Genomic DNA, 26,314 nt, shown 5'->3' on the forward strand with positions numbered 1-26,314 from the left:
AAAGATCAGATATGAAAGATAGAAAATAGATGCAATAAGGAAATAGCAAACTTCGGGAAAGATTTTATTCAGATTAAGGTTTTGTTGAATATGCTTCTGGGAAGGAAGGAAGGAAGCAAGGAACAGAAGGAGGGAATGGGAAGAGGGAAAATATTGGCTGAAAATATAATAGCAGACTGACTGAAAGATGAAGTGAGTTGTCTAAAGAGCTATAAGGGAATAACTTTCAATGATAGTGGACTACGGATAAAGGTATATAGTTTTTGAGCAGCAGGATAAAAAGAAGAATAAGATTTACATTGAATTTCAGGTAAAAAGGCCCTCCTGTTGATCATCGATTTGCTCGAGCGGGCCCAGTAATGTCTCCATTGGAGACTTTGTTGTTACTGTGTTTGGCATATTGAATATGTCATGGGGAGCTTGCCAGGCTCTGCCATGCGGGCGAGATACTCTCGGTAGCTTGCCGGGCTCTCCGAGAGGGGCGAAGGAATCGAACTCGGGTCGGCCATGTTGGCTGCATGTAAGGCAAACGCCCTACCGCTGTGCTATCGTTCCAGCCCCCAGGTAGCTCAAGGAATTTGCATCATGTGAGTTGCCCCCTAGATAGGGAAAAAAGCTCTTCAGGTGACTGTAAGGAAATAGAAGTAGGATTAGAATCTTGCAGGGTAAAAAGTTAGTAGAAAGTTAAAATAATTGTTGTGGGGGGCTGGAGAGATAGAACAGGGGGTAGGGCGTTTGCTTTGCATGCGGCCAACCCGGGTTCAATTCCCAGCACCCCATATGGTCCCCTGAGCACCACCAAGAGTAACTCTTGAGTGCAGAGCCAGGAGTAACCCCTGTGCATCGCCAAGTGTGACCCAAAAACAAAACAAAAAAAAATTGTTGTGGGCAGTGGATGGAATTTCAAAAACATTTTAGAAAAAAATCTCATTTTGATACAAAATTGAAACATATAATCAGTTTTCTTTAGACATTTTGGATACTCAAGGAGCAGAGAAATTTGGCCTGGTTTTACTCTTGCAAGGCAAAAGTTTCTACAAAACTAAGAAAGAGCAATGGAAGTAGTTTTTCAGCTCTAAAATTAACAGTAGCAAATGACATCATAATGGGTAAACTGGGGAGCTGGGGTGATAGTACAGTGGGTAGGGCAATTGCCTTACATGTGGCTGACCTGGGCTTGATCTCCAGCATCCCATATGGTCCCCTGAGAATTATGAGGAGTAATTCTTGATTACAGAGCCAGGACTATCCACTGAGCATCACCAAGTGTGACCTAAAAAGTTAATAATAATAATAATAATAAATGGGTGAACTGGACCCAGGGATTTTCCAAGGTATCTCTAAAGATCTGTTGCAAATGAATGAGGAACTCAAAGATGATTGAAGGACCAATGGTTGCAATCAGGAGTGGAAGTTTTGAGCTTCAGTTGACAGAGATATAATTGTCCCTGGTTTGACCCAATACCAAGCTATGGGCCATCCAAGTGGTTGGCCAGAGAAAGTCAAAGTGCTTTGAAGTCAGAATTCTTCATGAACTTTTTTTTGAGTGATGAAGTTTTCCAGAGTGATAGGAATTGCACCCTGGGTTAATCATAATGATGGGATAGGTTAGTGTCAAGTGTGGTTTGTGTCCTAAAATACTGATGATGGCAAATAATTGATGAGTCAGATCTCAAAAAATTTGTCATTGATTGGAGGCTATTGAGGGCAGAGTTTAAGTTGGTTCTTTCCTCCATGCTCTCTCATTAGGTGCAATATGTATACATGCAAATATGTGTTGTTTGTGGAATTAAGAAGAAAATATTCAAACAAATAAGTGATGAGTAAATTCATAAAATAGAACAATGGTTTGAACAGTGGTATAAATGAAGGAATACGTGGACCCATCTTCTTTGCTCTGTGTGTTAAGACAAATGAAAGCAGGAATAGCTCTGCTGGAAAGGTTTGTGAGGGATGAGATATTATCGAGGGATGACACAGTTTCATTTAATCTGAAGAAGTGGAACGCATGTGGGAGGATATCATTAAGCATGTGGGGGATAAACAAGTAATATATGAAATGGGAAAACAAAATGAACCATGAATAAAGTTTTTTTCTTGAGCTCAAGTCTTATGTTAAGCTTCAGAATTTTTTTTTGGTTTACTATAACTATAATGGTTAGCAAAAATTCACCTTTACAAAGGGCTTCACAAAGTCATTCCATATTGAGTTTCTGTAGAAACATGATTCACCAAATTACTAGAATACAATCCCTAAACAGTAAATGCAAATTTAAAATAAGCATCTGGAGTGAAGACATTTTACAATGTTTTCTCTTTGCCCCAGTAACCCAGATGTGGATCACAGGGTAAAAATAACAAGAGCATAGAATTCAGAAGACCAGCAACATATAAAGAAAAATAAGAAAAAGAGCTAAATTTAACTGTTTTACTTATATAGAAGTAGGCATTTTATTAGCTTTCCCTATCAATTTTTAATATTATAATATTGCTAATTAGAATTACTCTTAATGTCCAGATCATCTTTTCAGCATGTAGAGTCTATTCAAATTGTATCAAGTTATTTGAAAGTGATGAAAAGCTGAAAAGGTTTCTCTCTCCTCTCTTTCCCTCACACTGAATCATTATGCGATAAGGTGAAAGGTCAAGACACATGAATTCCACATGCAGCACTTCCAGACATTATTTGTGTAACTGTGTATGAATCATTAACCTCACTGTACCTTACTTGTATCATGTGTTAAATGAGGAAATTAGACTAGGGCGGTTGGACTCCATCCCACCCTACCCTTTCTTCTAAAGAGGTTTTACTGGGGTACATGAGCAAATGAAAACAAAAAGTACAGGCTGAACAAGTTGACGAGTGTTTAAAGTGCAGGGGCTTCCATCTCATGATACTATATCCAAGGCTAGTATTTTGCATTTGCAACATAAACAGTTGCGCGGGGTCCTGGGCTTAAAAGGATCTTGTTTTTGGTTTAATGATCTGCTGTTACCAATACACACTGAACCCCCAAAGTTATGTAGCTGGTCTTGCTTGCTTATACCTCAGAAAAGATATTTGGATAAGAGCTAGGAAGAAAAAGAGGATGCATCAGATATTTACTACCACATAGAAATGTCAATTTAATTCAGATTTATAGGATTTTTCCTCCATGTCTCCAAAACAATAGAATTTCAGTGAAGATCTAGATCTAGACTAAGTAAGACACAATGTGGTACAAAGTCTAACCCTTAAATTATTACTTCTGGTGATAAGTCGTACATGAGCAGAGAGAAAATGAGGTATAAAAAAGAAATCACCCAGAGATAAAGCTCATGGAATTGGAGGCAGAGGCCCCATCATTGGAGGCAGAGTAGCCCCTGAGCACCGTCAGATATGCCCCCCCAAAGCAAAACAAAAGAGCAAGAAAATTTATGTAATTTTTACTCTAATCTTCTTGGTTTAATAACTTCCAATTGCTCATATTTCAATTTGAAAACCTCAGTTAGTTTACTTTCTGACACGGAACACCCAACTCACCCCAGTTTGGTCACAGTATATTTTTCAGCAAATGCTGCATGGATGTACAGTGTTAACAATTGTGTAAGACTATCCAAAAATTTGATTAGTGCCTAATGCTTAATGAGAAGACATGCTATTACACAGCATGAGATTTTCTTTTGTTTACATCTGTCACATGTTTTTTTTGTTGGAAGAGTTTTGGTCATCCAGCCAGATATGTCATGAAAATCATCATTTAAATTTTTTAATTAGACCTGAGAGATAGTACAGTGGTTAAACCACTTGCTTTGCACATGACCAACCTACATTCAATCCCGGGCACCACATATGGTCCCCTGAACCATGCCAGGAGTGATCCCTGAGAACACACAGAAGAGTAGGTCCTAAGCACAGTCAGGTGTGACCCAAAAGCAACAAAGAAAAAAATTTTAAATTAATTTACACAGGTTTTTAAAAAGAAATTGGAGAAAGATCAGTTCTGAGCAGAGAAAAACAGAAGTAACCCTTGGAGGGTCATTTCTAAACTATAATCAGCGGACACCAAGAAGAGTTTGTCACTTCCTGGCTAATAAAAGTTGTGGTTGTATTAACTTTGTTTGCGATTAGGAGCAGCTATCTCCACTTCACAGTCATCATTCCCACAAGAAATAACTGATACCCATGCTTCTTGACTGTGTCTTTCATTCATTCATTCACTATAAATTTAATAGGTCCTGTTTCCCTCATAATGTTGTCTATGGTTTCCAGTCACTCCAAAGTATTTTTTCTCCCAATCTGGGTAGGTGCTTCTTCCTCCACAAAGCAATGTAACTTTGAAATTTTTTTCTTTTGCTTTTTTTTTGGAGGGGAGGTCATACCCAGCAATACTCAGGGGTTACTCCTGGCTCTGCACTCAGGAGTTACTCCTGGTGATGCTTGAGGAACCATATGGGATGCTGGGAATCGAACCCGGGTTGGCTGTGTGCAAGGCAAACACCATACATGCTGTACTATTGTTCCAGCCCTCGTACCTTTGAATTTTTAATTGAGAAGAAATGATAATGTTCTCTAGGCTGAGCCAGTCAATTATAAAAAGCAAATCAATTGGGATCATTTATTCATCAAAACTTTTTAGTTCTGAAGCTTTGAGCATACTCCAGAAAGTATATGTGAGCTCATTTTCGAGATAAGACATAACAAAAAAGGACATAACAAAATAGGTGAGCCAAATGAGGAGTCTGAATCGAATCACTGAGCATCAGCTGTATATCAGGCACTGTAGTAGGCATCAGTGATTCACTGCCAGTAAAATGGGTTTCACGTCTCTGTCAGCTCAGAGATTAGAAAATTCACTCTTACAAAGATGTGAGTACTACAAACTGAATTCAATAAGTTCAGAGGGACTCAGCTAGAGACAATCAAGAAGGCTCTCTGATGTGAGAAAAATTCTGTGCTGTCTTCACACCAAATGAAGGAATGCCTTCTTGAGCCAATTTATGGCAGAGAATTGAATTTCTGAAGTTAATGTTCCTTTTTAATTTTTTTATAGAATCATTGTGAGATAGACTCTTACAACGATGTTCATGATTAGGTTTCAGTGTTCCAGTATCATCCCTCTACCAGTGTACATTTCCCAGTACCAATATCCCCAGATTCCCTCCCATTGCTCTCCATCCCCATGCCCCACCCTGCATTTATAGCAGGCGCTTTTCCCATTCTCTATCTCTCCTTTCCCCTTCTCTCTTTCTTTTCCATCCCTCTGTCTCTCTGTCTCTGTCTCTCTTTTCCTTTTAGGCATTGTGGTTTGCAACACAGATACTGAAAGGTTATCAGGTAATTTCCCTTTGCCTCCTTTTAGCACTTCGTTCTTGTCCAGAGTGATAATTTCCAGCTATTATCGTCATACTTGTCCCTTCCTATCGTACCTACCCTTTTCCCCACATACATTTGTGGTTGATTTCAACCACTGACCAGTCCTCCTAGATCTTGTTTTCCATGACTGTGGATATTAGTATATTAGAATATATATATGTATATACATAGTCTTCTAATATATGGGCTGGAGCTATAACACAGCAGGTAGGGCATTTACCTTACAAGCGGCCAACATGGCCAACCCAAGTTCAATTCCTCCGCCCCTCTCAGAGAGTCTGGCAAACTACTGAGAGTATCTCGCCCGCACGGTGAAGCCTGGCAAGCTCCCTGTGGTGTATTCGATATACCAAGCACAGTAACAATTGTCACAATGCAGACGTTACTGGGCCCGCTCAAGCAAATCGATCAACAACGGGAGGACAGTGACAGCGACTTCATTCTATATTTGTCCCTCTCCTTCTGACTCATTTCACTCAGCTTGATATTCTCCATGTCCATCCATTTATAGGCAAATTTCATGACTTCATTTATTCTCACAGCTGCATAGTATTCCAGTTTAGTGATTAATAAACTGACTATGCATCCGGGTGCTTTAGAGGGCTTATTAAATCACCAGTTGCTGAATCAGTAGGTCTGAGGTGGATCCCAAGGATTTGCATTTGGAACAAATCCCCAGGTGATACTACGCCAGCGGCATAAGTGTATTTTGAAAACCATTGTTTAAGACCATCCTGAGGTGTCTCCACAAGAGACATAGGAAAAAGTCATGGAATTCCTGGGCACCACCTTTTTACTTCATAAACTTTCCCCAAATATAATAAAAGAGTCTAAAATGTTTGCAGTAGTATGCCAATCCGAAAGTGTAAGATTACACAGTCATGGGAAGGATTAAAACATGTTATCTAACTTGAAAAATGTTTCTAAGCAATAGATCCTATACCGAGTACAGAGCAAATCAAACTACCTAAAGGCTCGAAGTTTCTAAACCTTAATAGTCCCTATACCTTACTTTAAAATTTAGCCTTAAAATGAGACTCTATTCCTGACTGAGCTGCTTCCTGATGTTCAGGGAGATTGTTGATTCTGTAGAAGACCACAGTCTCATGGCCCACTGTCCCTTCTGCAGCCCTCTCTCCTAGTGCTCTTACTCATGGAAAGGCTCATTGGCAACTTAACATGTGTTGCCCGGAGTGAAGCCATGTCAGAGTACACTGTGAAGAGACTGGCTGAGACACTGCACTGATTCCCAAGAAGAGAAGAAAACACTGTTGCTCCTGACATGCCTTTCTGGCTTAGGACACATTGCTGGATCAGTCACAGGCTCTGCTAGACTGTGTATGTAACTGTGTAGTGGGAGAAAGATCATCCCCTTCCCTCACGTTGATTTTAGATATCTGGTACCAATATGTGCTTTAGAAGTCTTCAGCAGAAAGGCGCACATGCATTTTTAATAATGGTGTGCTTATATGTCATTCATTAGTTGACATTAAACAAAGTAGCCATGAGAATTTATGTACCCTAGCAAATGCAAAGTATGGGCTTTTTTAAGCTGAAAAATTCAATAGAAATGACTAAATTTTAAGAGCATGTACTGTGTTTTCTTGACAATCTGAAATACTAACAAAGTATTTTTCACAAAGACGAGGAACAGTTACTAGCTTTGTGACTTCTCCATCCCTTCACCTTGATAGATGAAATGAGTCAAAGGCAGGTTGTGCAGGCATGCAAAGTTCCTGCCTTATTCAGAGAAAGTTTTCATATGTAGGTGCATCAAACTCCCTTATACATATATGTGTTTATATGTTTGTCTATTGCAGAATCAGAATAGTTTTGTGAGTGTCTCTAACTATGAGACTCAGAAAAAGAGGAGGAAATTTATCAGTCAACATTATGTCCTCATCCCCAAGCACACGCTCTGGCACTAGTAGGCATTCAATAAACAGTTATTAAACAAAGAGATGGATGAATGACTCTACTCAGTGTTTTCACATATACTTGCTTCAGCTATACTAGACCCTCCAAGTTATTTTCTTTTCCAAAAGAATTACTTATTCATTTTGATGTTTATTAAAATGACTTAGCATAATATTCAAATGTATTTCTTCAATTTTTTATGAAAATTTAAAGCGTTCTGGTTACTAGACCGTGATAATATAGTACCTGTCTTCCTCTATGAACACATGCTTATTACAAATAAAGGGAATACATGACAAGTTGATAAAAGTAGAGTGAAACACAGACTGGGAGATAGCTTAAAGGGCAGGAGCATCTGCTATGCATGCCAGAGCCCTAGGTTCAGTCTCTCATATTCCATGGTCCCCAGAGCATAAGTGCCCCTGAGCATCACTTGGTGTAGTTCCAAAAAAAGGGGGGAGGGAGGAAGCAGAAAAAAGAAGGAACGAGTATCACAGTCTCTCCTTTTCTTTTTAATCACTAAGTAAAATTCAACTTTGTGTGGGTTTTTTGTTTGTTTTTTTTTACATTTCCGTTCACACCCAGCAGTGCTCAGAAAGCTAAGTGATGCTTAATATTGAACCCAGGTCTCCTACATGCAAAGCATGTGCTCTACCCTTTCAGATATGTCCCAAACCAGTGCTCACTTTAAAAAATATTGGGTCAAGGAGATGGAGCAGGGGATAAGATGCTTGTCTTATGTGACTGATCCTGGTTCGATCCCCTGCTCTGCAAATGGTCCCCTGGGCACTGCTAAAGTAAGCCCTGAGCTCCATCAGATGTTGCCCCCAAACAAAAACAAAAGCAAACAAAAACCAGAATCTTTAAGTATGATCTTACAAAATATCAAGTGATGTATAAACCAATATCTCTCTTCGATTTAGAATTCTACTAACATCACATCACTTATTTTACAAGGAATATTTTTTTTTTAAAAATTGATTCACATAGACATTTAGCATTCTCTATTTATGTACATCTATTTGAGCTGTACATAAAGGTAAATATGAAAGTATTATAAAAAACATTTCTAAGGGAGGCCAAGTATTTACAGGAAATTAGAGACTTTATGGAAGGTCCTAGAAATTTACCCAGGCATTATTAGAATATATGTGGTCACAAGAAACATTTTTAATTAATGAAAAAACTTTTCTTTGATAGAGGAAAGTCAACCTAACCTTAGGGAAGGTTGAGCTATTTACAAAGTGTTGGGGTAAATTTTAGGACTAAATGCAAAAATCTCTGGAGAAGATATTCTTGTTATGGCTTGATCATAAGTACTATACAAATATCCCCTGTCAGTGTGTCTTGGCAGTTCTTCCTTGAAGATCAAAGACTGAAGAGCATTACAGGATGGGAGGGAGAGGAATGGAAAGTGAGGCTGATATTTCACAAAAATATGCAAGGGGGATTCTATAACTTTCTTGAAAAATTCCAACCCCATTCTTGTGTCCACTATACAGTATTACAAAATCCCTATAAAAGCTAAGATTGTAAACTCTTAAATAGAATCCAAAGTCCATCCATCCCAATAATTCTGATTAGCCAAAGTTGAAGCTCATCTATGTTATAGCAATTAGAATTAATTGGGATCTAATTGATGAAAATACCACACAGCCTCAAGTAGAAAAGAGAATTTTTCAGCTCAAAAGTTCCGAAAGAAAACCATTGGAAGCACAGAGGTACATTCCTGGGAGTAAGGAGGAGTTGGAAATGCAGAATTTGCTGTGTTGCCTGTTTCTTTCTATGTGTCTTTTTTATTCTTGTGCTTCATAAATCTTATTCTGCATGGAAAACATGAATTCCTCTCTTCTATAGCATATAGCAGTAGTCTGTTGAGAGGAAAAGAGCCATGATGCTCCTTTTGGATCAAAGTTCTGAAATTATAGGGAAGGTGTTACTGAACTCAATGGGATCAATTGGTGACCTTTGGACCAATCAATGGTTTGGCAGAGAGAATGGAAGACTCAGTTGGGTTCACTTCAGGTGCACATTAATCCACTCTAACTAGGAGATCAGGACCGTTCAATAACATGGCATCTCTCTTAAGAACTATAATATTTGGCAGTCAGTAATATGGGAATCTTCTTCAAGCAAAGGAGAATGTTGTCATGCTGCTCAGAAAAAAAACTTATGCTACCACTGCCTGTAGTAACCCCATAACAAAATTAAATTATATGAATGATCGTCATACTCATTTATTGAAGATTAGACTTCAGGTCTCTTATGTGAATCTCGATACAAGCGATAGATAACTAATAGCGCTACCTATACCTCATGATAAAAATTCTTAACGGAACTTTAACTGATTTAATGCTATTTTCTTCATAGAACTCCTTTTGACTACTCATTGGAGAGTAATAAATACTTGAAAGTATTTACTAACACCAACAATTGCCTAAATAGAGTAGGTCTAAATCCCTAACTCCACTATGAATTGCTTAGCTTATACTTGCTTTCACTAGAAGATTCTTACACCAAGATTAGAGTTAAGAACTTAATTTTTCCCATACTCAATCCATGAGTGATTCTTAAGAGCCTATTAATTTCTAGGCAGTATATGCAACAGACACTCAGGATACAAAAATGATCAAAGATGGCTTTGAAAGAGAACACATTATTTGATACCTTTTGTTCCCATCACACTTGACATAGACATCTAGTATGGCCAAATTTGATCTAGCAAGTGAATTGCCTCTTCAAATGCCAGTCGTGTATCTAGATGCAGTTTAGTTTGCCTATCCAGAAAAATCAAAATTTTCCTCCCTTTTAAGCCGAAAAAGCTATTAATGCAAATCCAATTGAATTTGCATTTGATTACATTTCTGATGGAAACATTCATATGCAAATGGAAATTCATGCAAAGATAGCCAGATAATTCAAATAGTTGCTGAAATATCAAGATAAAATTAGGATGTTAAATATACATCCATCAATTTTACTAGGTTACTCTAAGGATTGTCAAATGAGACTGTGTTCTCAAAAAACTTAAATAAATTCTGCCTTACCACTGACATATGGTTTGGGTACTAATAGGGGCTATTAACATTGTATTCTACTACCACAGTACTGGAAAAAAGAAGTCAGGCTTGGTCAGAGCAGGTAGCTAAAAAGGCTCACTTTGGGTCCACTTTTGTTTTTTAATAATAAGAGGTGATTTTTTAGTAGATATGATATTGATGTTATAAAAGAGTGGACCAAAATGTTGTAAAAGTTGATGGTTCCTTCATATTCCCTTGTGATTTAATGGCATAAGTCAAAGGGTGATCAGAACCAATAAATATCTTTTGGAAAGCATCAATAGCACTATGAATATTCATGCATAAAAGGTAATCCTAATGTAGTCCATGTTCTTTTAAGTAAATATTTAAGACATAAGAGTTCATAAAAAGATTTAAACAACAAAATTTTAAGATTCATACTATTAATCCTCTATTGCACATTCCAAAACTATGTTTGAAGAAAATGCAGTTCTCAGAATCAGATTTATGCTTTGATTAAACTTAACAAAAGTTGAATTAGCAAAAGAGAAATGTGTGACATAAAAGTATGTGTGACATCACAAAATGTGTGACATCGCAATTGATGCTTTATTTAATTTTCTACAATTGTAATGTTCCCAATTTATTTCTATTTGATCCAATGTATTTATGCATGCTTTTAAGACTCAGTATAATTTCCTTGCTTCTTGTTCTGGTGTATATCACTGCCATCCATTAAAATTGAAGAGCCTGAATCTAAGGAGTAGTTTGCCACTCACTCCTGAGGACACTATTTCCCAAGTACAGAGACTTTACTAAAGTATCTCTCAAATCCAGCTATTTCTAGGTGACTCCATCCCCAATTCCTTAACCTTTATCTGGCCTATGACAAGAACCTCCTAACTGGTTTCAAAAATCATCTATCTATAATTTTATCTAGCCATTCACTTTGCTTTATAACCTTTATTGGCTCCCAGTATCTCCTAACAATTCTTAACAGAGCTACCACAATCTACATGGTTTAGTTTCTACATGCCTTTCTATCCATATACCATACTATCCCCTTTCATTCTGCACGTCACTGCTCTCTTTTCAGATTATAAAGTTAATTCTTTGCTTCAGGGCTGGAGCGGTAGTACAGTGGGTAGGATGCTTGCCTTGCATGCCGCTGATCCCAGTTTAATCCTTGGTACCATATATGGTACCCATATATGGAATCCCACCAGGAGAAATCTCTGAGTGCATAGCCAGATGTGACCCCAAAACAAAAACAGAAAATGTTCTGTTCTCCTTCTAGTCACCACATTCATGTAAAGAGTGCACTTCCACCACATTATCAATCAAAGTAAGTCCAATCTAGAGTCCATCAAACCCTGTTACTGCTGCTACAACACCCTACAACTTTCTCTTAAAACTCTTAGCCGAATTTGTATTGTTATATTCATTGTTGGAATAAAAACATTTATATTGATCATCCTCACGGCTTCCTGAAAGATGAAACTGGACCTGTGTGATACCTATCACATCCCAAGCATTCGGTAAAAACTTGTTGAATTAAAAGAATATTACACTTTCTGTTCTTTTCATCTATAAGCCACAAGTTCATAATAGTTGAAGCCAAAAGTAAAAATGGACTGGCTTGCTTGAATATCATCCTGCCACAAATAGCGCAGGAGAATTAGTATAAAAAATACTTTTATAGCTTTAGTGACTGAGAAGTTGAGGTAGAGAATATAGTGGCATAAAGGTTAACAGCTTCCCAAAAGTATGGAAGAATTTTCCATTCATTGTACTAGCTAAGCACTTTTTCTCACCTATTTCTGTAGATAAAAATGTAACACGCATGCAACCAACTTTGTTTTGCATAAGCAATTCTTATTTAGGATATTAAAGTCACAACTTATTTCACGGGCACATCTAAAAGTTTCAACTGTACAAAGAGTTTGATCCAAGTTGCTAAAAAATTTACAAGTTAAACATAAAAAGCACAGAGCAATATATTATGTTTTTTAGTTCCTTCCATTACTTTATCCAATATATTTTTGCGGTAAGCTTAATTTTATTTGCAGTAGCTTTAAAATAACTAAGCTTAAATATTGAAATTATAGAGAAACAGAAGTTACCATCTTTGATGTTTTGTTTTGTTTTGTTTTTTTACCAAGTGGCATAGTTATCTCTCTAGGAATATCAGTCCTTTCACATCTGCCTCAGACTGCAGAGTACTGGCCATCTGTGATATTCAGAAGGTGGAGGGTTAAAAGCTTATATTTAGTAACAGGATGTATCTGTGGTTTAAAACGTTAAGTTTAATGGACAACAAAAATTAAATATGCTTTTTCTGAAAAAAGAGGGAAGTTTTCTGTAGACTAATAAAGTAGCTTTAACCTTATTTCTCTTTCATGATTATGCATGAGGAAAAGAAACATAGTGCTGTTGATTTTTAAGAAAATTTCCCCTTAAATAGCATTTAAAATTTTCTTTCATTCTTGGTGAATAATGCAGACTAGTATTCCAGGAAGAAGAACGTTGAACTTAAAACAATGTGTCCTCTTTTTTTATGCGTATACTTGGAGAATAAGTATTCAGTCAATAATTGTCATCTCCAAAGCTCCTTGCACATAAACCAGGTGTTTGTAATCCTTTTGCAAGAGAACATTTCTTATTAATAATCACGTAAGTGGTCTTGAGCTCCTGGGAAGGCCTGAAAAAAAAACGTTTTTTCTTTGATGATTTCAGTTAAGAATGCAAATTGCACAGCGGACTTTGAAGAATACTTTGCCAAAAGAAAACTGGAGGAACGCGATGGTCATGCAGTCAGCATCGAGGAGTACCTTCAGCGCAGTGACACAGCCATTATTTACCCAGAAGCCCCCGAAGAGCTGTCTCGCCTTGGCACACCAGAGGCCAATGGGCAAGAAGAAAATGGTGAGGCTGTAATTCATTTTTAGCCACTACACTGACCTCTGCAGCTGTTACAATTACAAATGCACTACATGCCTGGGTGTTTACCTTAAAATTCGAAGAACAGCTGCAGAGGCATGGAATTTCATGAGCAAAGATTAGAACTGTAATTTTAGGGTATTGTGAAATTTTTTTTGTCAGCAAATTTGTGTCATTTGTACATCCAATAAAGAACAAGAACAATTAGAGCCTATTTCTAAGAGATAAAAATATCCAAATTGATTTCGATCTTTCTGAAATATTTCACTTTTGGGGGGTTGATGGCAGGGAGATGAGAATAGTGACCCTCGCCTTTCGTCCCTCTCGAGTGACACCTGAGAAATTCTCTCCACCGGCCCTGGCCTGAGTCATGTGTGACTAAAGGTTCCCTCCACAGTGTCCATCACCTAAAGAGAATTTTTCTCATTTCTCTGCCGTTTAAATTCCCCCCGCCCCAAAAGCTCCAGTGATTAATTGATTTCCTAGCACTGGGCGAGCTGGTTTTGCCGAGGCGACACTGGGTGTGCAAGGGGACCGGAGTGCTGGATGACCGAGTGCAATGGTGGCACTCTCGTGGAGCAGATTGCAGTGATTCCTGTCATACCATCCCGGGCACTCAGCCCATTAGCTGCCATTGATTTACTGACCTTTTGGCCTGCTTCTCTCCCTCTCGTCTCTCGGCTACAGACCTGCCACCTGGAACTCCAGATGCTTTTGCCCAACTGCTGACCTGCCCCTACTGCGACCGGGGCTACAAGCGCTTGACATCACTGAAGGAGCACATCAAGTACCGCCACGAGAAGAATGAAGAGAACTTTTCCTGCCCTCTTTGTAGCTACACGTTTGCCTACCGCACCCAGCTCGAGCGGCATATGGTGACGCACAAGCCAGGGACAGATCAGGTGGGGGGTTGGTTTTAAGTGATTTCTTTCTATAATAACCCCTTAGAGAAACGATATTGCTTTGATTGGCAATCATTATTAATTTTTCATGGCATTTTGAAGATGCAGATCTTTTAATGGTAATAGCTTTAATTGAGGTCTAAATGATTTTTTGATGGTCTCTTCTAATATGATTTAATAGTCTTATGTTCACGATCGAATGAGTGTGTTAATTTCTAATTTAGAAATTTTATTTGCACTTTAACTTGACTTTAGTTTCATTTTATGTTCTACAAAAAGTGAATGAAATTGTAGCATTTTAATTATACATTATTAAACATCTCAGCAATTTTAATTCCATTTTTCACCTAGTTTTACTTAGAATTTTTTTAATACAGGATCTAAGCATAGAAAAAAACTGAGCTTTTTTTTTTTCATTTGTCATATAAACACCTTCAAATACCCTGAGTATTTTTAGAGGCTGCTACTAGTTTATGAAATCTAATTAAGTGTTCTAAAGAAAATCTAAAATGCATATAATATATACATGCAAATGTAGCAGCCTGGACTAATACGAAAGTGTACGTCTGTTAAAAACAATTCCTTCGTCTCATGCGTATTTGTAGCTAACTCTTGAAATTTCTCTATATCTTTTGACTTACTTATGGTAAAAATGAAACTATCATGGACAGGCAAGCAAAGCTTTATAAATCCTTAAAATGTTGGATGGGATTGATTCACACTGTCCCTTAAATGTTTTAGCAAAACTGCTCTCTCTAGACTCCTGGGAGAAATGACTGCAGATTTGTATTATGATATGTTCACATGGTGATAGAATTGGTGTACCTTAAGTTCCAAAAACTGACCCTATAGATATGGAATTCCTCTACATTAGTTTTCCTAAACTAGATGTTTTGAAAATTAGTAAAAGTAGATCTATAAAATTCTTAAGCTTTGTATACGTTTTATTTTAGTTGAATAAAAAAAAATGAGAATAAACAAACACAACCTAGCAGTAGTGATGATCCTATATTGAGGAATGTCACTCAACTTTTAAGAGAACGGCTCATGTAAATCATTCCATTTCTAACTTGTCACCTGCAGTTCTTCCAAGTTCAGTTATAAAAACTCTGCTCGCATATTTACTTCCGTGTAACAGTTTATCTCCCCGTGCTTATATGCACAGAAAATGCTAGGGAAAAAAAAACAAGTGCCTCGTTATTTATCTAGCATAACTGCTTTAAATTTCACATGCAGAAGTGTGATTGTGTTGGCGCATTATGAATGGTAGCTTTGGTGTTGAAAAGTCCCCTCATTTGCTCATGGCATTTACAATTAGTAAATTAAAATGATTGTATCATATTAACAGTGGCACAACTAAAGTTTATAGTAGTCCTCTGAGGGCTGTGCGGGGAGACAAAGCAGCTGTTGCTGTTTGTTTATGCAACTCAGCAACATATGAGCGCTGGTCCCTCAATGGCGCTCGGCGGGCTGGGCTCCGCTTGATCTTTGAAGGTTGCTGCTGTTTGAACAAACCTCCCTGTGTCCCATGTAACACCATCTGTCTCACTAGGAATGTGGGAAGATTCAGCACACCCTAGCAGTTGTCATACCGTTTCTGTGCTGTCTTTTTGCAAAAGGCTTTTGTGTCATTGCTGCTAGAAAAAGGCTGACCTCCTACCTTGAGCATCCAGACTGGATGACTGTATTTTTTTTCTTTTTCAGATTTCTAAGTCACAGTGCTTCCCCCCCACACACACACATACCCACCCCCTTGTTCAAAAAGGTCAGCTGTGTTTGATTACATCTTTGCTGCTTTTAACGTGTCTTTTCAGCAAACTTTTTTTTTTTTAGTTCCCTACTCCCTAGCACACTACTATAAAGGAAAATGAAAAGTCATTGAAGACATTCCTACCAGCCTGAGATAAAACTGTTCAAGCAGCTATAATCCAAGATGTTGTCTCTTACATCTGATAATGAATCAAATGTGCTACACAACACCTCAGGAAAAACAGGGCTTACCCTGGCTGCTGGGACAGTGAATGGGATATTTAAACATGAATGTCTTAGAATAAAATATTCATAGTCAAGGATACTCTGTGTGTTACAGCTATGTTTTACTGGCTTCTTTAAATTTGGTGCTGCTATAGTCTAAAATATATTTTTATTCTGATAGAGAAAATTTGTGTGATTCAACATTATGGGAGGAGGTTTCTCTGGTCACCCTCTACCCACCCTCTGACTAGCTAACATTTTCAAGATAATATAATTTTTTCCCTTGACAGATTAGTTACATTTCAGCAGGGCATCTTCAGATTTTAGAATTTGCAGTAAACATAGAGAACCACAAGCGTCTTTGTAATTATTCTGTCTCATCTCCAAAGGCTCAAAGAAATATTTTGGAAAAGAGACTACATAGATAATTCTGAAGCAAGCATTGTGTGTGCATGTGAAAGCACTTTTTTTTATTTGTTCTAATTTTATTGCCAACATTATCACTTTTATTGCAACTCTGAAAGACTGGGAAAATAAATAAACACGCACTCAAACCTTTTGGTCTGTCTGAAAAAATCAAGGCCTTTAACAGATATTTATAACAAATTTTCTATGTACCATACCCCCTGCACAAAACTAATGTCAGTCTTACTCTTTTACTCCTTTTCAGCACCAAATGCTGACCCAAGGAGCAGGTAATCGCAAGTTCAAATGCACGGAGTGCGGCAAAGCCTTCAAATATAAACACCATCTGAAGGAACACCTGCGAATTCACAGTGGTGAGTAGCAGAGGTGCTGTGCTCACATTTGCATTTTGTTTCATTAGGGGAATTTTTAATGCATGTTTAAATTTTACACAATCCAATTTGTAGCTTTTGGGGGGCTACCCATTTATTTCATAAACAAGATGTGTGCCTGCTGTGTCTTCTTGAAATGAATGATATCACCAATTGCACTATCATAGAAGAAGAGGAAAGCTTGCACTTCTGAAAAAATTGCAAATGCCTTGATTTAGTACAAATCTAAAGGCTCCCTTTCAACTTTTCAAAAACCCTTCTACAGATTTGATATTTTGACCTGAAGAAACTCAGCAAGCAAATTCTGGGGAATGTGTATTCTTGATACGTAACCATGAAAGAAAAAGTTGAAAAGTTTTGGATAGGAGCTTTTGTGTGATAAATTTGCCTAGAATTCTGAGAGCTGTAGATTACAGTACAGCATCCTACATTGAGATTTTTTTTCTTTATAACTATTTTGATGGCTCTGCCAAGATTTTATTACCAAATTGGAAGCTATTCAAAGGACTAGTTAGATTGGTAGAATCAATGGAATCTCCACAGAGTTGATTAAAGCCATGGATATACTTCCTTTTAAATATGGTGACATCTTTATTGTGCTATTGACCACACATTAATCTGACACTGTTTAAATAGGAGGCTGCTGATGGCAAGACAAGATTTGGGGTCTTGGCTGAAAAAAGGCATAGATAGCCCTCACCTTTCACTGTTAACATCTTGAATTATGTCCTCTCAGGGTAGATAAAGTCCAGAAACAGTTATGGCCACATAACTCTAATCTAAGCACCTAGGATATAGAGGTGCCCCATCATGTTTCATTCATTTGGTTCACAAATTCTTGTTTTGATAGACAGTTGCAGTTGCCGCCCAATCAAAGAAATGTAATGTTAATTTTAATTATCATTTTAGGTGAAAAACCATATGAGTGCCCAAACTGCAAGAAGCGATTCTCCCATTCTGGTTCCTACAGTTCACACATCAGCAGCAAGAAATGCATTGGTTTAATCTCGGTAAATGGCCGAATGAGAAACAACATCAAGACGGGTTCTTCCCCTAATTCCGTTTCTTCTTCTCCCACTAATTCAGCCATTACCCAGTTAAGAAACAAATTGGAGAATGGAAAACCACTCAGTTTGTCTGAACAGACAGGCTTACTAAAAATTAAAACAGAACCACTAGACTTCAATGACTATAAAGTTCTTATGGCCACACACGGGTTTAGTGGCACTAGCCCCTTTATGAATGGTGCACTTGGAGCCACCAGCCCCTTAGGAGTTCATCCATCTGCTCAGAGTCCAATGCAGCACTTAGGTGTAGGTATGGAAGCCCCTTTGCTTGGATTCCCCACAATGAATAGTAATTTAAGCGAGGTACAGAAGGTTCTACAGATTGTGGACAACACGGTTTCCAGGCAAAAAATGGACTGCAAGGCTGAAGAAATTTCCAAGTTGAAAGGTTATCACATGAAGGATCCGTGTTCTCAACCTGAGGAGCAAGGAGTAACTTCTCCTAATATTCCACCAGTAGGTCTTCCGGTAGTGAGTCATAATGGTGCCACTAAAAGTATTATTGACTATACATTAGAAAAAGTCAATGAAGCCAAAGCTTGCCTCCAGAGCTTAACTACTGACTCAAGGAGACAGATCAGTAATATAAAGAAAGAGAAGCTACGTACTCTAATAGATTTGGTTACCGATGATAAAATGATTGAGAACCACAACATAGCCACTCCGTTCTCATGTCAGTTCTGCAAAGAAAGTTTTCCAGGCCCCATTCCCTTGCATCAGCATGAACGTTACCTTTGTAAGATGAATGAAGAGATCAAGGCAGTCCTGCAACCTCATGAAAACATAGTCCCCAACAAAGCTGGGGTTTTTGTTGATAATAAAGCCCTCCTCTTGTCATCTGTACTTTCTGAGAAAGGAATGACAAGCCCCATCAACCCATACAAGGACCACATGTCTGTACTTAAAGCATATTATGCTATGAACATGGAGCCCAACTCTGATGAACTGCTGAAAATTTCCATTGCTGTTGGCCTTCCTCAGGAATTTGTGAAGGAATGGTTTGAACAACGAAAAGTCTACCAGTATTCAAATTCCAGGTCACCATCACTGGAAAGGAACTCCAAGCCGTTAGCTCCCAACAGTAACCCTCCCACAAAAGACTCTTTATTGCCCAGGTCGCCCATAAAACCCATGGACTCCATAACATCACCCTCTATCGCAGAACTCCACAACAGCGTGACGAATTGTGATCCTCCTCTCAGGCTAACAAAACCTTCTCATTTCCCCAATATTAAAGCAGTTGAAAAATTGGACCACTCGAGGAGTAACACTCCTTCTCCCTTAAATCTTTCTTCCACATCTTCTAAAAACTCCCACAGTAGTTCTTACACTCCAAACAGCTTCTCTTCCGAGGAGCTCCAGGCTGAGCCTTTGGACTTGTCATTACCAAAACAAATGAAAGAACCCAAAAGTATTATTGCCACAAAGAACAAAACAAAAGCTAGCAGCATAAATTTAGACCATAACAGTGTTTCTTCATCGTCTGAAACCTCAGATGAGCCTCTAAACTTGACTTTTATCAAGAAGGAGTTTTCAAATTCAAATAATCTGGACAACAAAAGCACTAATCCAGTGTTCGGCATGAACCCATTTAGTGCCAAACCTTTATACACCGCTCTTCCTCCACAAAGCGCATTTCCCCCTGCTACCTTCATGCCACCAGTCCAGACCAGTATCCCGGGGCTTCGACCATACCCAGGACTGGATCAGATGAGCTTCCTACCACATATGGCCTATACCTACCCAACTGGAGCAGCTACTTTTGCTGATATGCAGCAAAGAAGAAAATACCAGCGGAAACAAGGATTCCAGGTAATGAGACATACCTGTTTGCTCTGAAGAGAGGAAATGAAAATCTTATTATTTATGTGCATGCATGGAAGGAAAAAAAAATCTTAGTGGAAAAAAGTCAAGTGCTATGTTCTCAACTGAAGTTTGACTTAACTTCTGCCTAAAACAGAATGGGCTAGTCCAATAATTGGGGAAACACTGGAATACTGTACTATGTAACTATATTTGCCTTTAAAAGACAAGGCATAAATTACATAAAGTAATCTTTATGTTTACTATTTAGATTGATCCCTCATGCTTTTAGAATGACACATTCATTAAAGTATCTAATAGAACTTACATAGATGCTAAAAGTTAGCATGAATAGCCTTTGCATAGTTTTACAGGAGTTCACAATTGGCATAATGTATTTAAAATTTGAACTGTACTTGGTTTTATAGAGAACAATTTATGTGGAAGAGAAGTTTATTTTTTTTAGCATTTTCACTTTTCAGACAACCTTTATAATTTTCAAAGTAGTGACTAATTTGTGTTTTTTTCCAATAAAAAAGCAGGTAGGCTTTAACCTCATGGAGTTTAATCTCTGTTTGCAAAATAGGAGCCTAAGTAGCAGTGCACCTCCGTAACAGCTGTTCCAGTCTTCCAATTTACAGTACATCTGCCCTCTTTGTAAATGTATTTAAGCCTATTTAATCTCCTCTAATATTAATTAGTGCAAACGTAGTCTAAGAAAACTGAACTGTGGGCTAGTAAATGGAAATGTATGTTAGCATGCAGGTTTGCACTCCTTTGGATCAAGACAAAATAAATATCAAGAAATTTAATAATTTACTGATCCACATTCATTATTGCTCAATGCTGAAGGCTGTTTTAACATAGATAGAACATTGATAAAAAGTGTTATTAATATTCCCTATTTCAAATTAGAAAATTAAATATAAAAATATAGCTTGAGGCCTTTAGTTGGTAGACATACATTTAAATAGATTGCATAATAATAACATTTTGTACCTAAATATAAAATTCAATTAAAATAGGGGTTCTACAGCTACAGATCATTTCTAAAGTTAAGCACACTGGAAAATACACAAATCCGGGTGATTAATTTTTCACTGGTGGATATTTCCTAGTATAAAGAAACTCAAGGATTTGAGAAAAAACTTGTTTCTCTCCCCTTTAGAGTTGGCCATTTTCTGCCCTTAAAAAAAAAAAACATGTTCTGTCACCTAGAGCAGAAATGGTTTATCATTTTGTTAAAATATGAGACTTCTTATTTTGTTCTTGGAAAATAGTAATGTTTTAAAAAGTAAACTGATGACTAGCAAGTATTTCTGCAGCTCTCCAAATGTCGGTCTATGTGCAGTTGTTTGGTATAAGCACGAAGAGAACTGTGTTGAACTGTGTGATTATATCACAGGGAGAATTGCTTGATGGAGCACAGGACTACATGTCAGGACTAGATGACATGACAGACTCCGACTCCTGTCTGTCTCGAAAGAAGATCAAGAAGACAGAGAGTGGCATGTATGCATGTGACTTATGTGACAAGACATTCCAGAAAAGCAGTTCCCTTCTGCGACATAAATATGAACACACAGGTATGAGCGACTTTGACTAGCTAGTTAGAGCTTCCCGGCCTGCTGTACATTTCATAATATTTAATGAGTACACTTGTGCAACATAAGATGTAGCATATGCTGATACCTTCAACAAGGAAGAAATAATGCTTTTGCCTAGCTCACTAGGCCTTTTTTGTTGCCTGTTTATTGGATCGTTCATGTGTTTATGGGTGTGCTTGTCGTCATAGCTTTCATATTAATCTGTAAACTAATTTGCAAATCATGTCAAAGGTATGTTTAAAAGGCTAGGGTAATGAGATAGCATGGCACAAGCCATGACTAAAAAATCTTTAAATCCTCAAGTTGTGAAGAACTTACATTATCTATCTGTAGATCTGTATCTATAATTTAATAACTTTTAAAATGAATCAATTTTATAGGAATTAAATCATCTAGCTATCAAATAAGCCACAATTTGTGGTGATTCTGTTGTTTTTTTAATATAAATTGGTCATATCTGGAATAAACCAAAAGTGTTAGTATTGGGAAAGAGAAGGTATAATTCAAATAACAGAACAAATGAGTTTCTGCAACTATTTATATTCTGAAGACAAAAATAAAAGTTGCTAAGTTCAATTTATTTCCATTTTATGCCTTACCAATTAGAAAGAGCTATACAGAATTGACAAATTAGAGGCCTATTCTTACCTATGAGAAAAAAATCTTAAATACCATAGCATAAAGTGACATTAATTCCTACAATCCAAGAACTGATTTGCAACTCTGGTAGAACTTCTCCTGTGTTGTCTCCTGTCTTCCTCCTGCCAGTCCTAATCACAAGGTGATGCAGCCCCATCCCTGTGCCCTACCCATCTCCAACTTGTCTTCACCAGACATTTGTCACACTGCAATGCTCCTAGATGAGAAAGCATAAGCAGGCAGGATCACAAATATTGTCAGGAGACAGTGGCAAGAACTTCCACCTTTTAATCTGGGATATTTGGTCAAAATTTTCAATATAGATAGAGAAAGACAGAAGAAAAGGGAATGTGAACACTCTCCATTAGACTTTCACTGCATCCTTTTTAATGAGTAAAAAATTATCCTTGGGGAGCACTCTTGTATTCTTCATCTTCCCTGCTCCTCAGAGGAAATGTGCAGGAGGTAGCCCACATGACCAGATTCTATCTCTGTGAGGGGAAAATTTGTTGAGTCCTAGAACATTAAATGTTGGGAGTATTTCAAAAGACACAAAGCTGATAAGAGCTCTTTCTCCAACCAGTTCACATTTTTTTTCTTCCTTCAACTGATATTAATTGCTACTTTCTTCAAAGTTCAGCTAATGCTACTCTTGGGGCATTCTACTTTAAGTAATAAGCCCAATATGTTTATATTTGTGAGATCTAGATAATGTTTTTTTAAGGGAGGCCAAACCTAGCAGTGCTTAGGACTTACTCCTGGCTCTGTATTCAGGGATCATTCGTTGGTGGCAGGGACCAAATATGTGTCAGCCATATGCAAGGCAAGCATACTACGTGCTGTGCTATCTTTCTGGCCTTATATTCAGTGTTTGAATCAAAATTGTCCTACATGTTTTTTTGGATGGATCCTTCCAGGCAGTGTCCCAGAGAACTTGGGACCTGACCTATGATTCTGGCCAATTTGACCAGTTTCCATACAAAGTTTTGCAGATACAGTGCTGCTCCTGGCTCTTAGTGCCAGGGATGTTGTGGTCAACACAGTAGTTCTAGGGGAATCCAGGATCATTGACAGGTTCTCTGGGGCCTTGCTGTTGCATTAGGTGATGCTTGGGGATCATGTGATGTTGGGAATCAAAGCAGCATAGTGAAGTATTGTTCACTGTATCATCTCCCAACCTCTTCCTACATTTTTTATCATATATATCAATATGTGCTTTCTTTAGTACATAAAGTATTTATATAGTCTCATATCTATATTTAACATTTTAATCAACCTCAAATAAATTTTGTATTTCATTCCTCAGCTATAATAATGAAGACTTATGTTCCCCCTGCCCCATTTGGTTTTGTTATGCAAACATATGCAAAACAAAGTGTAAAAGTTTTATTGAGTGAGGGCTATTATATATATAAATTTACATGTAATATGTATCTTTAATCCAGCTAAATAACTTTCTTATAATTTAGATAGTCTATAAACTAGATAGTTGAGACCCAAAAGTTAACAAACATAATATGCATAACAATTTTTTTAAACATACTATATTTAAAAAATAAGAATAAAGTATTCTGGTGCTTTAAGATGTGAGAAAATATGCTACCTAGAAACATTGCCTAGCAACAAGATGCTAACCACTCAGTGGTTTCTCTAAACATGTGATTAATTATCCTCCTGTTGGCTTCCCAGCTTGTCACGTTCCGAGGGTGTTAACTTTTTGGTCTCTTGACCAAATATCTCCATAGCATTACTACTGTCAGTATATTGGGTTCCATCAGAATGAAGTTCTTTTTAAATTGCCATAATATGGGTACAAGTGTAGTCCATTTTCCTTTCCTAAATAGACCTATCAAGCCTTTTATTTGTTTATATTCAGCATTAGTAATATTTTGGAGTATAGTAATGTGAAAACTATAGATGAGAACAATCTATAGGTTGAATGATTCAAAGGGAAGAAAATAAAGTTGAGTTTTCATTTGATTTGGTTGATTATGAATGTATCATGGATAAATATATTTGTTGCATTTGTCACATTTCAAAATATAGACTCATTTACTTTAAGAAGGAAATTATGACTTGATTATTATCAATATTTTGTACTCATTTAAATCGACCTGTTGAACTTATGCCCTGAACAGATACCAAAGATACAATATTTAGTTTTCAGTTTTTCTTACCAGTGACATTTGCTTGTTCCTCCTGAGAGATAAAACCAGAATAACAATAAAAAATAATATATAAATGTTAGTTTCAATAGTATTTAAATGTTAATTTTTAAAAATAAGGACTAGAAAATTTTAAAATTCTTAAATACCTGTTAGGCACTATTAAGGACTCACTTATATCTCATTAAAATCTAAACCAAGCATTTACTGAAATCTTTTATTGAGACATTGTGGTGGGTGCTTTTGAACAATTTTATTTTTAAAAGCACTAAAAATGTTTCTGCTTTTGAATAAAGTCAATTTTTTAAATAAAGTACCAGTCAGATCTTCCTGGCTTATATGATAATCCATTTATTAATTTCAGTGAGCCTTCTAGCTGTCAGGTTCTCAATCATGGTTCTCACTAGTGAAGAATAAAAGTACCCTAATGTGTTTTGACCCACTCAATGTCAATTTGAATGTTTTTTCTGAATCTTATTCATGTGGAAATTTAATTCTAAGATACCTTGATTTGAATCATGTAAATCAATCAAACAAGTTAAAAAGAGATCAATGTTCAAGTCAGCTTCTATTTAAAGTGAATGTGTTAAATGCTTACCCATGGAACTTCTGGAGATTAGTAGGATATTAAGTGCATCAAAGCTCCTCCCCAGCTCCACTCCCAAATTCTGTCCTTTGTGTTGCATAATAGCTGAACATTTTATTCCTGCAGTTTGTCAGTTCACCATGCAGAATTATAGTTTTATTATTATTATCATTATTATGGAATGACATTCCTGAAAATCACTGTATACTGAGTCATTGACTGCTATCCAGTAGACATTCTTTAAGCACTCCTAACAGGCACTGCAATTTGTCTTGAACAGTGTTTGTTCTCCCTTAAAACACCATTGCATTTTGTTCCTTTAGGAATGAGAGTGCCCGGTCAAATACGATACTCATTCAAAATTATTCATAAAGTTGGTTCATGAAGTGGCTGACCTCATTGGTTGGCCTTTTTGTCCTCCTGAGTTGATTAGACATTAATATCCACAAAAAGTTTATAGGAAAGTTCTACCTATGCACAATGCTTCAGCAACTAACCCAGCGAGAGGTTTTCATCAGCAATTTCTCTTTCCTCCATTCAAATTCATTTTTCCCATGCACTCTGTTCCTGGTACCTTCATCTTGCTTACAACTCTGGAAATCATTGATCAAGTGTTAATGAATATAAATAAAGTTACCTAACATTGAGTGCTTACCGCATGCGATCATTGTACTAAACATTGTGCCTATGTTGCCTCCTTTAGTTCTTATGCCCAGTCCACAAGTTAGAGCTCCCTTCTACCAACAAGGACCCTGATCCTCAGAGAGACTGACATGCCTGTAAGTGCACAGCAAGCCACGAAAAGATAGATTTGAACCCAGGCAATCAGACTGTAGAACCCATCTCTCATATTTATTTTTTGGTTTTGGGGTGGGGGACCCACCTGGCTGTGCTCAGTGTTTATGCCTATCTTTGTGCTCAGGGATCATTTCTGGCAGTGCTCAGGGGACCATATGCTGCGCCAGGATCAAATCAGGGTTGGCTGCATGTAAGGCAAGCACCCTAACCTCTGTACCAACTCTCCTGTCCTGGCCATTTCCTATACTTGGCACTGCATCATCCTGCCAATGAGAATGAATTTCCACTGACAGCCATGTCTTATCCTTATTTTTGAGAGCATCCTTTACTTTAAGGTCAAATTACACACGTCTGAGATCAAATTCAAACACAGTGACTGGAAGGCAAAAATCCTGTCTTCCCCCAGACATCTTTTGCTTCCCACCATGGTGGTCTTGTCAAGTGGAAAAGGACATGCTATCTTTCCAAACTCTTGGCATTCTGCTGAAATTCTCTTTGCTGCTATTCAGCTTATCTCATTCAAAACATCTTTCTCAAAAGTTAATGTTTGAGTCTTGCATGGTTTGAATTATACTTGTTCAGACTATCAGCTGCCTTGAAGTAAATTACTCATCCCTTCCTATTTCAAATGCAGTTAAGTGGTCACCAATAAATAGTCTTCAATTTCTGGGTCCAAGGATGCCCTGCATGTGCAAGGCCCTTGGTTAGATCCCCAGTACTGCATGCCCCCTGCCTGCCCAACA

At 37.5% G+C, this 26,314-nt stretch overlaps 1 protein-coding gene across 1 annotated transcript in view; it reads left to right on the plus strand.

Moving 5' to 3' along the window:
• ZEB2 (zinc finger E-box binding homeobox 2) overlaps positions 1-26,314 on the plus strand; it is a 138,996-nt gene that overhangs the window by 105,601 nt on the left and 7,081 nt on the right. Inside the window, exons 5-9 of the mRNA XM_056117677.1 lie at positions 13,030-13,218; positions 13,921-14,135; positions 16,780-16,888; positions 17,816-19,785; positions 21,182-21,362. Of these exons, the coding sequence (XP_055973652.1) occupies positions 13,030-13,218; positions 13,921-14,135; positions 16,780-16,888; positions 17,816-19,785; positions 21,182-21,362 (2,664 nt within the window). The remainder of the gene's footprint in view (positions 1-13,029; positions 13,219-13,920; positions 14,136-16,779; positions 16,889-17,815; positions 19,786-21,181; positions 21,363-26,314) is intronic.

This window comes from Sorex fumeus, unplaced genomic scaffold, assembly GCF_029834395.1.
Source record: "Sorex fumeus unplaced genomic scaffold, SorFum_2.1 ptg000035l, whole genome shotgun sequence".
Taxonomy (NCBI): domain Eukaryota; kingdom Metazoa; phylum Chordata; class Mammalia; order Eulipotyphla; family Soricidae; genus Sorex; species Sorex fumeus.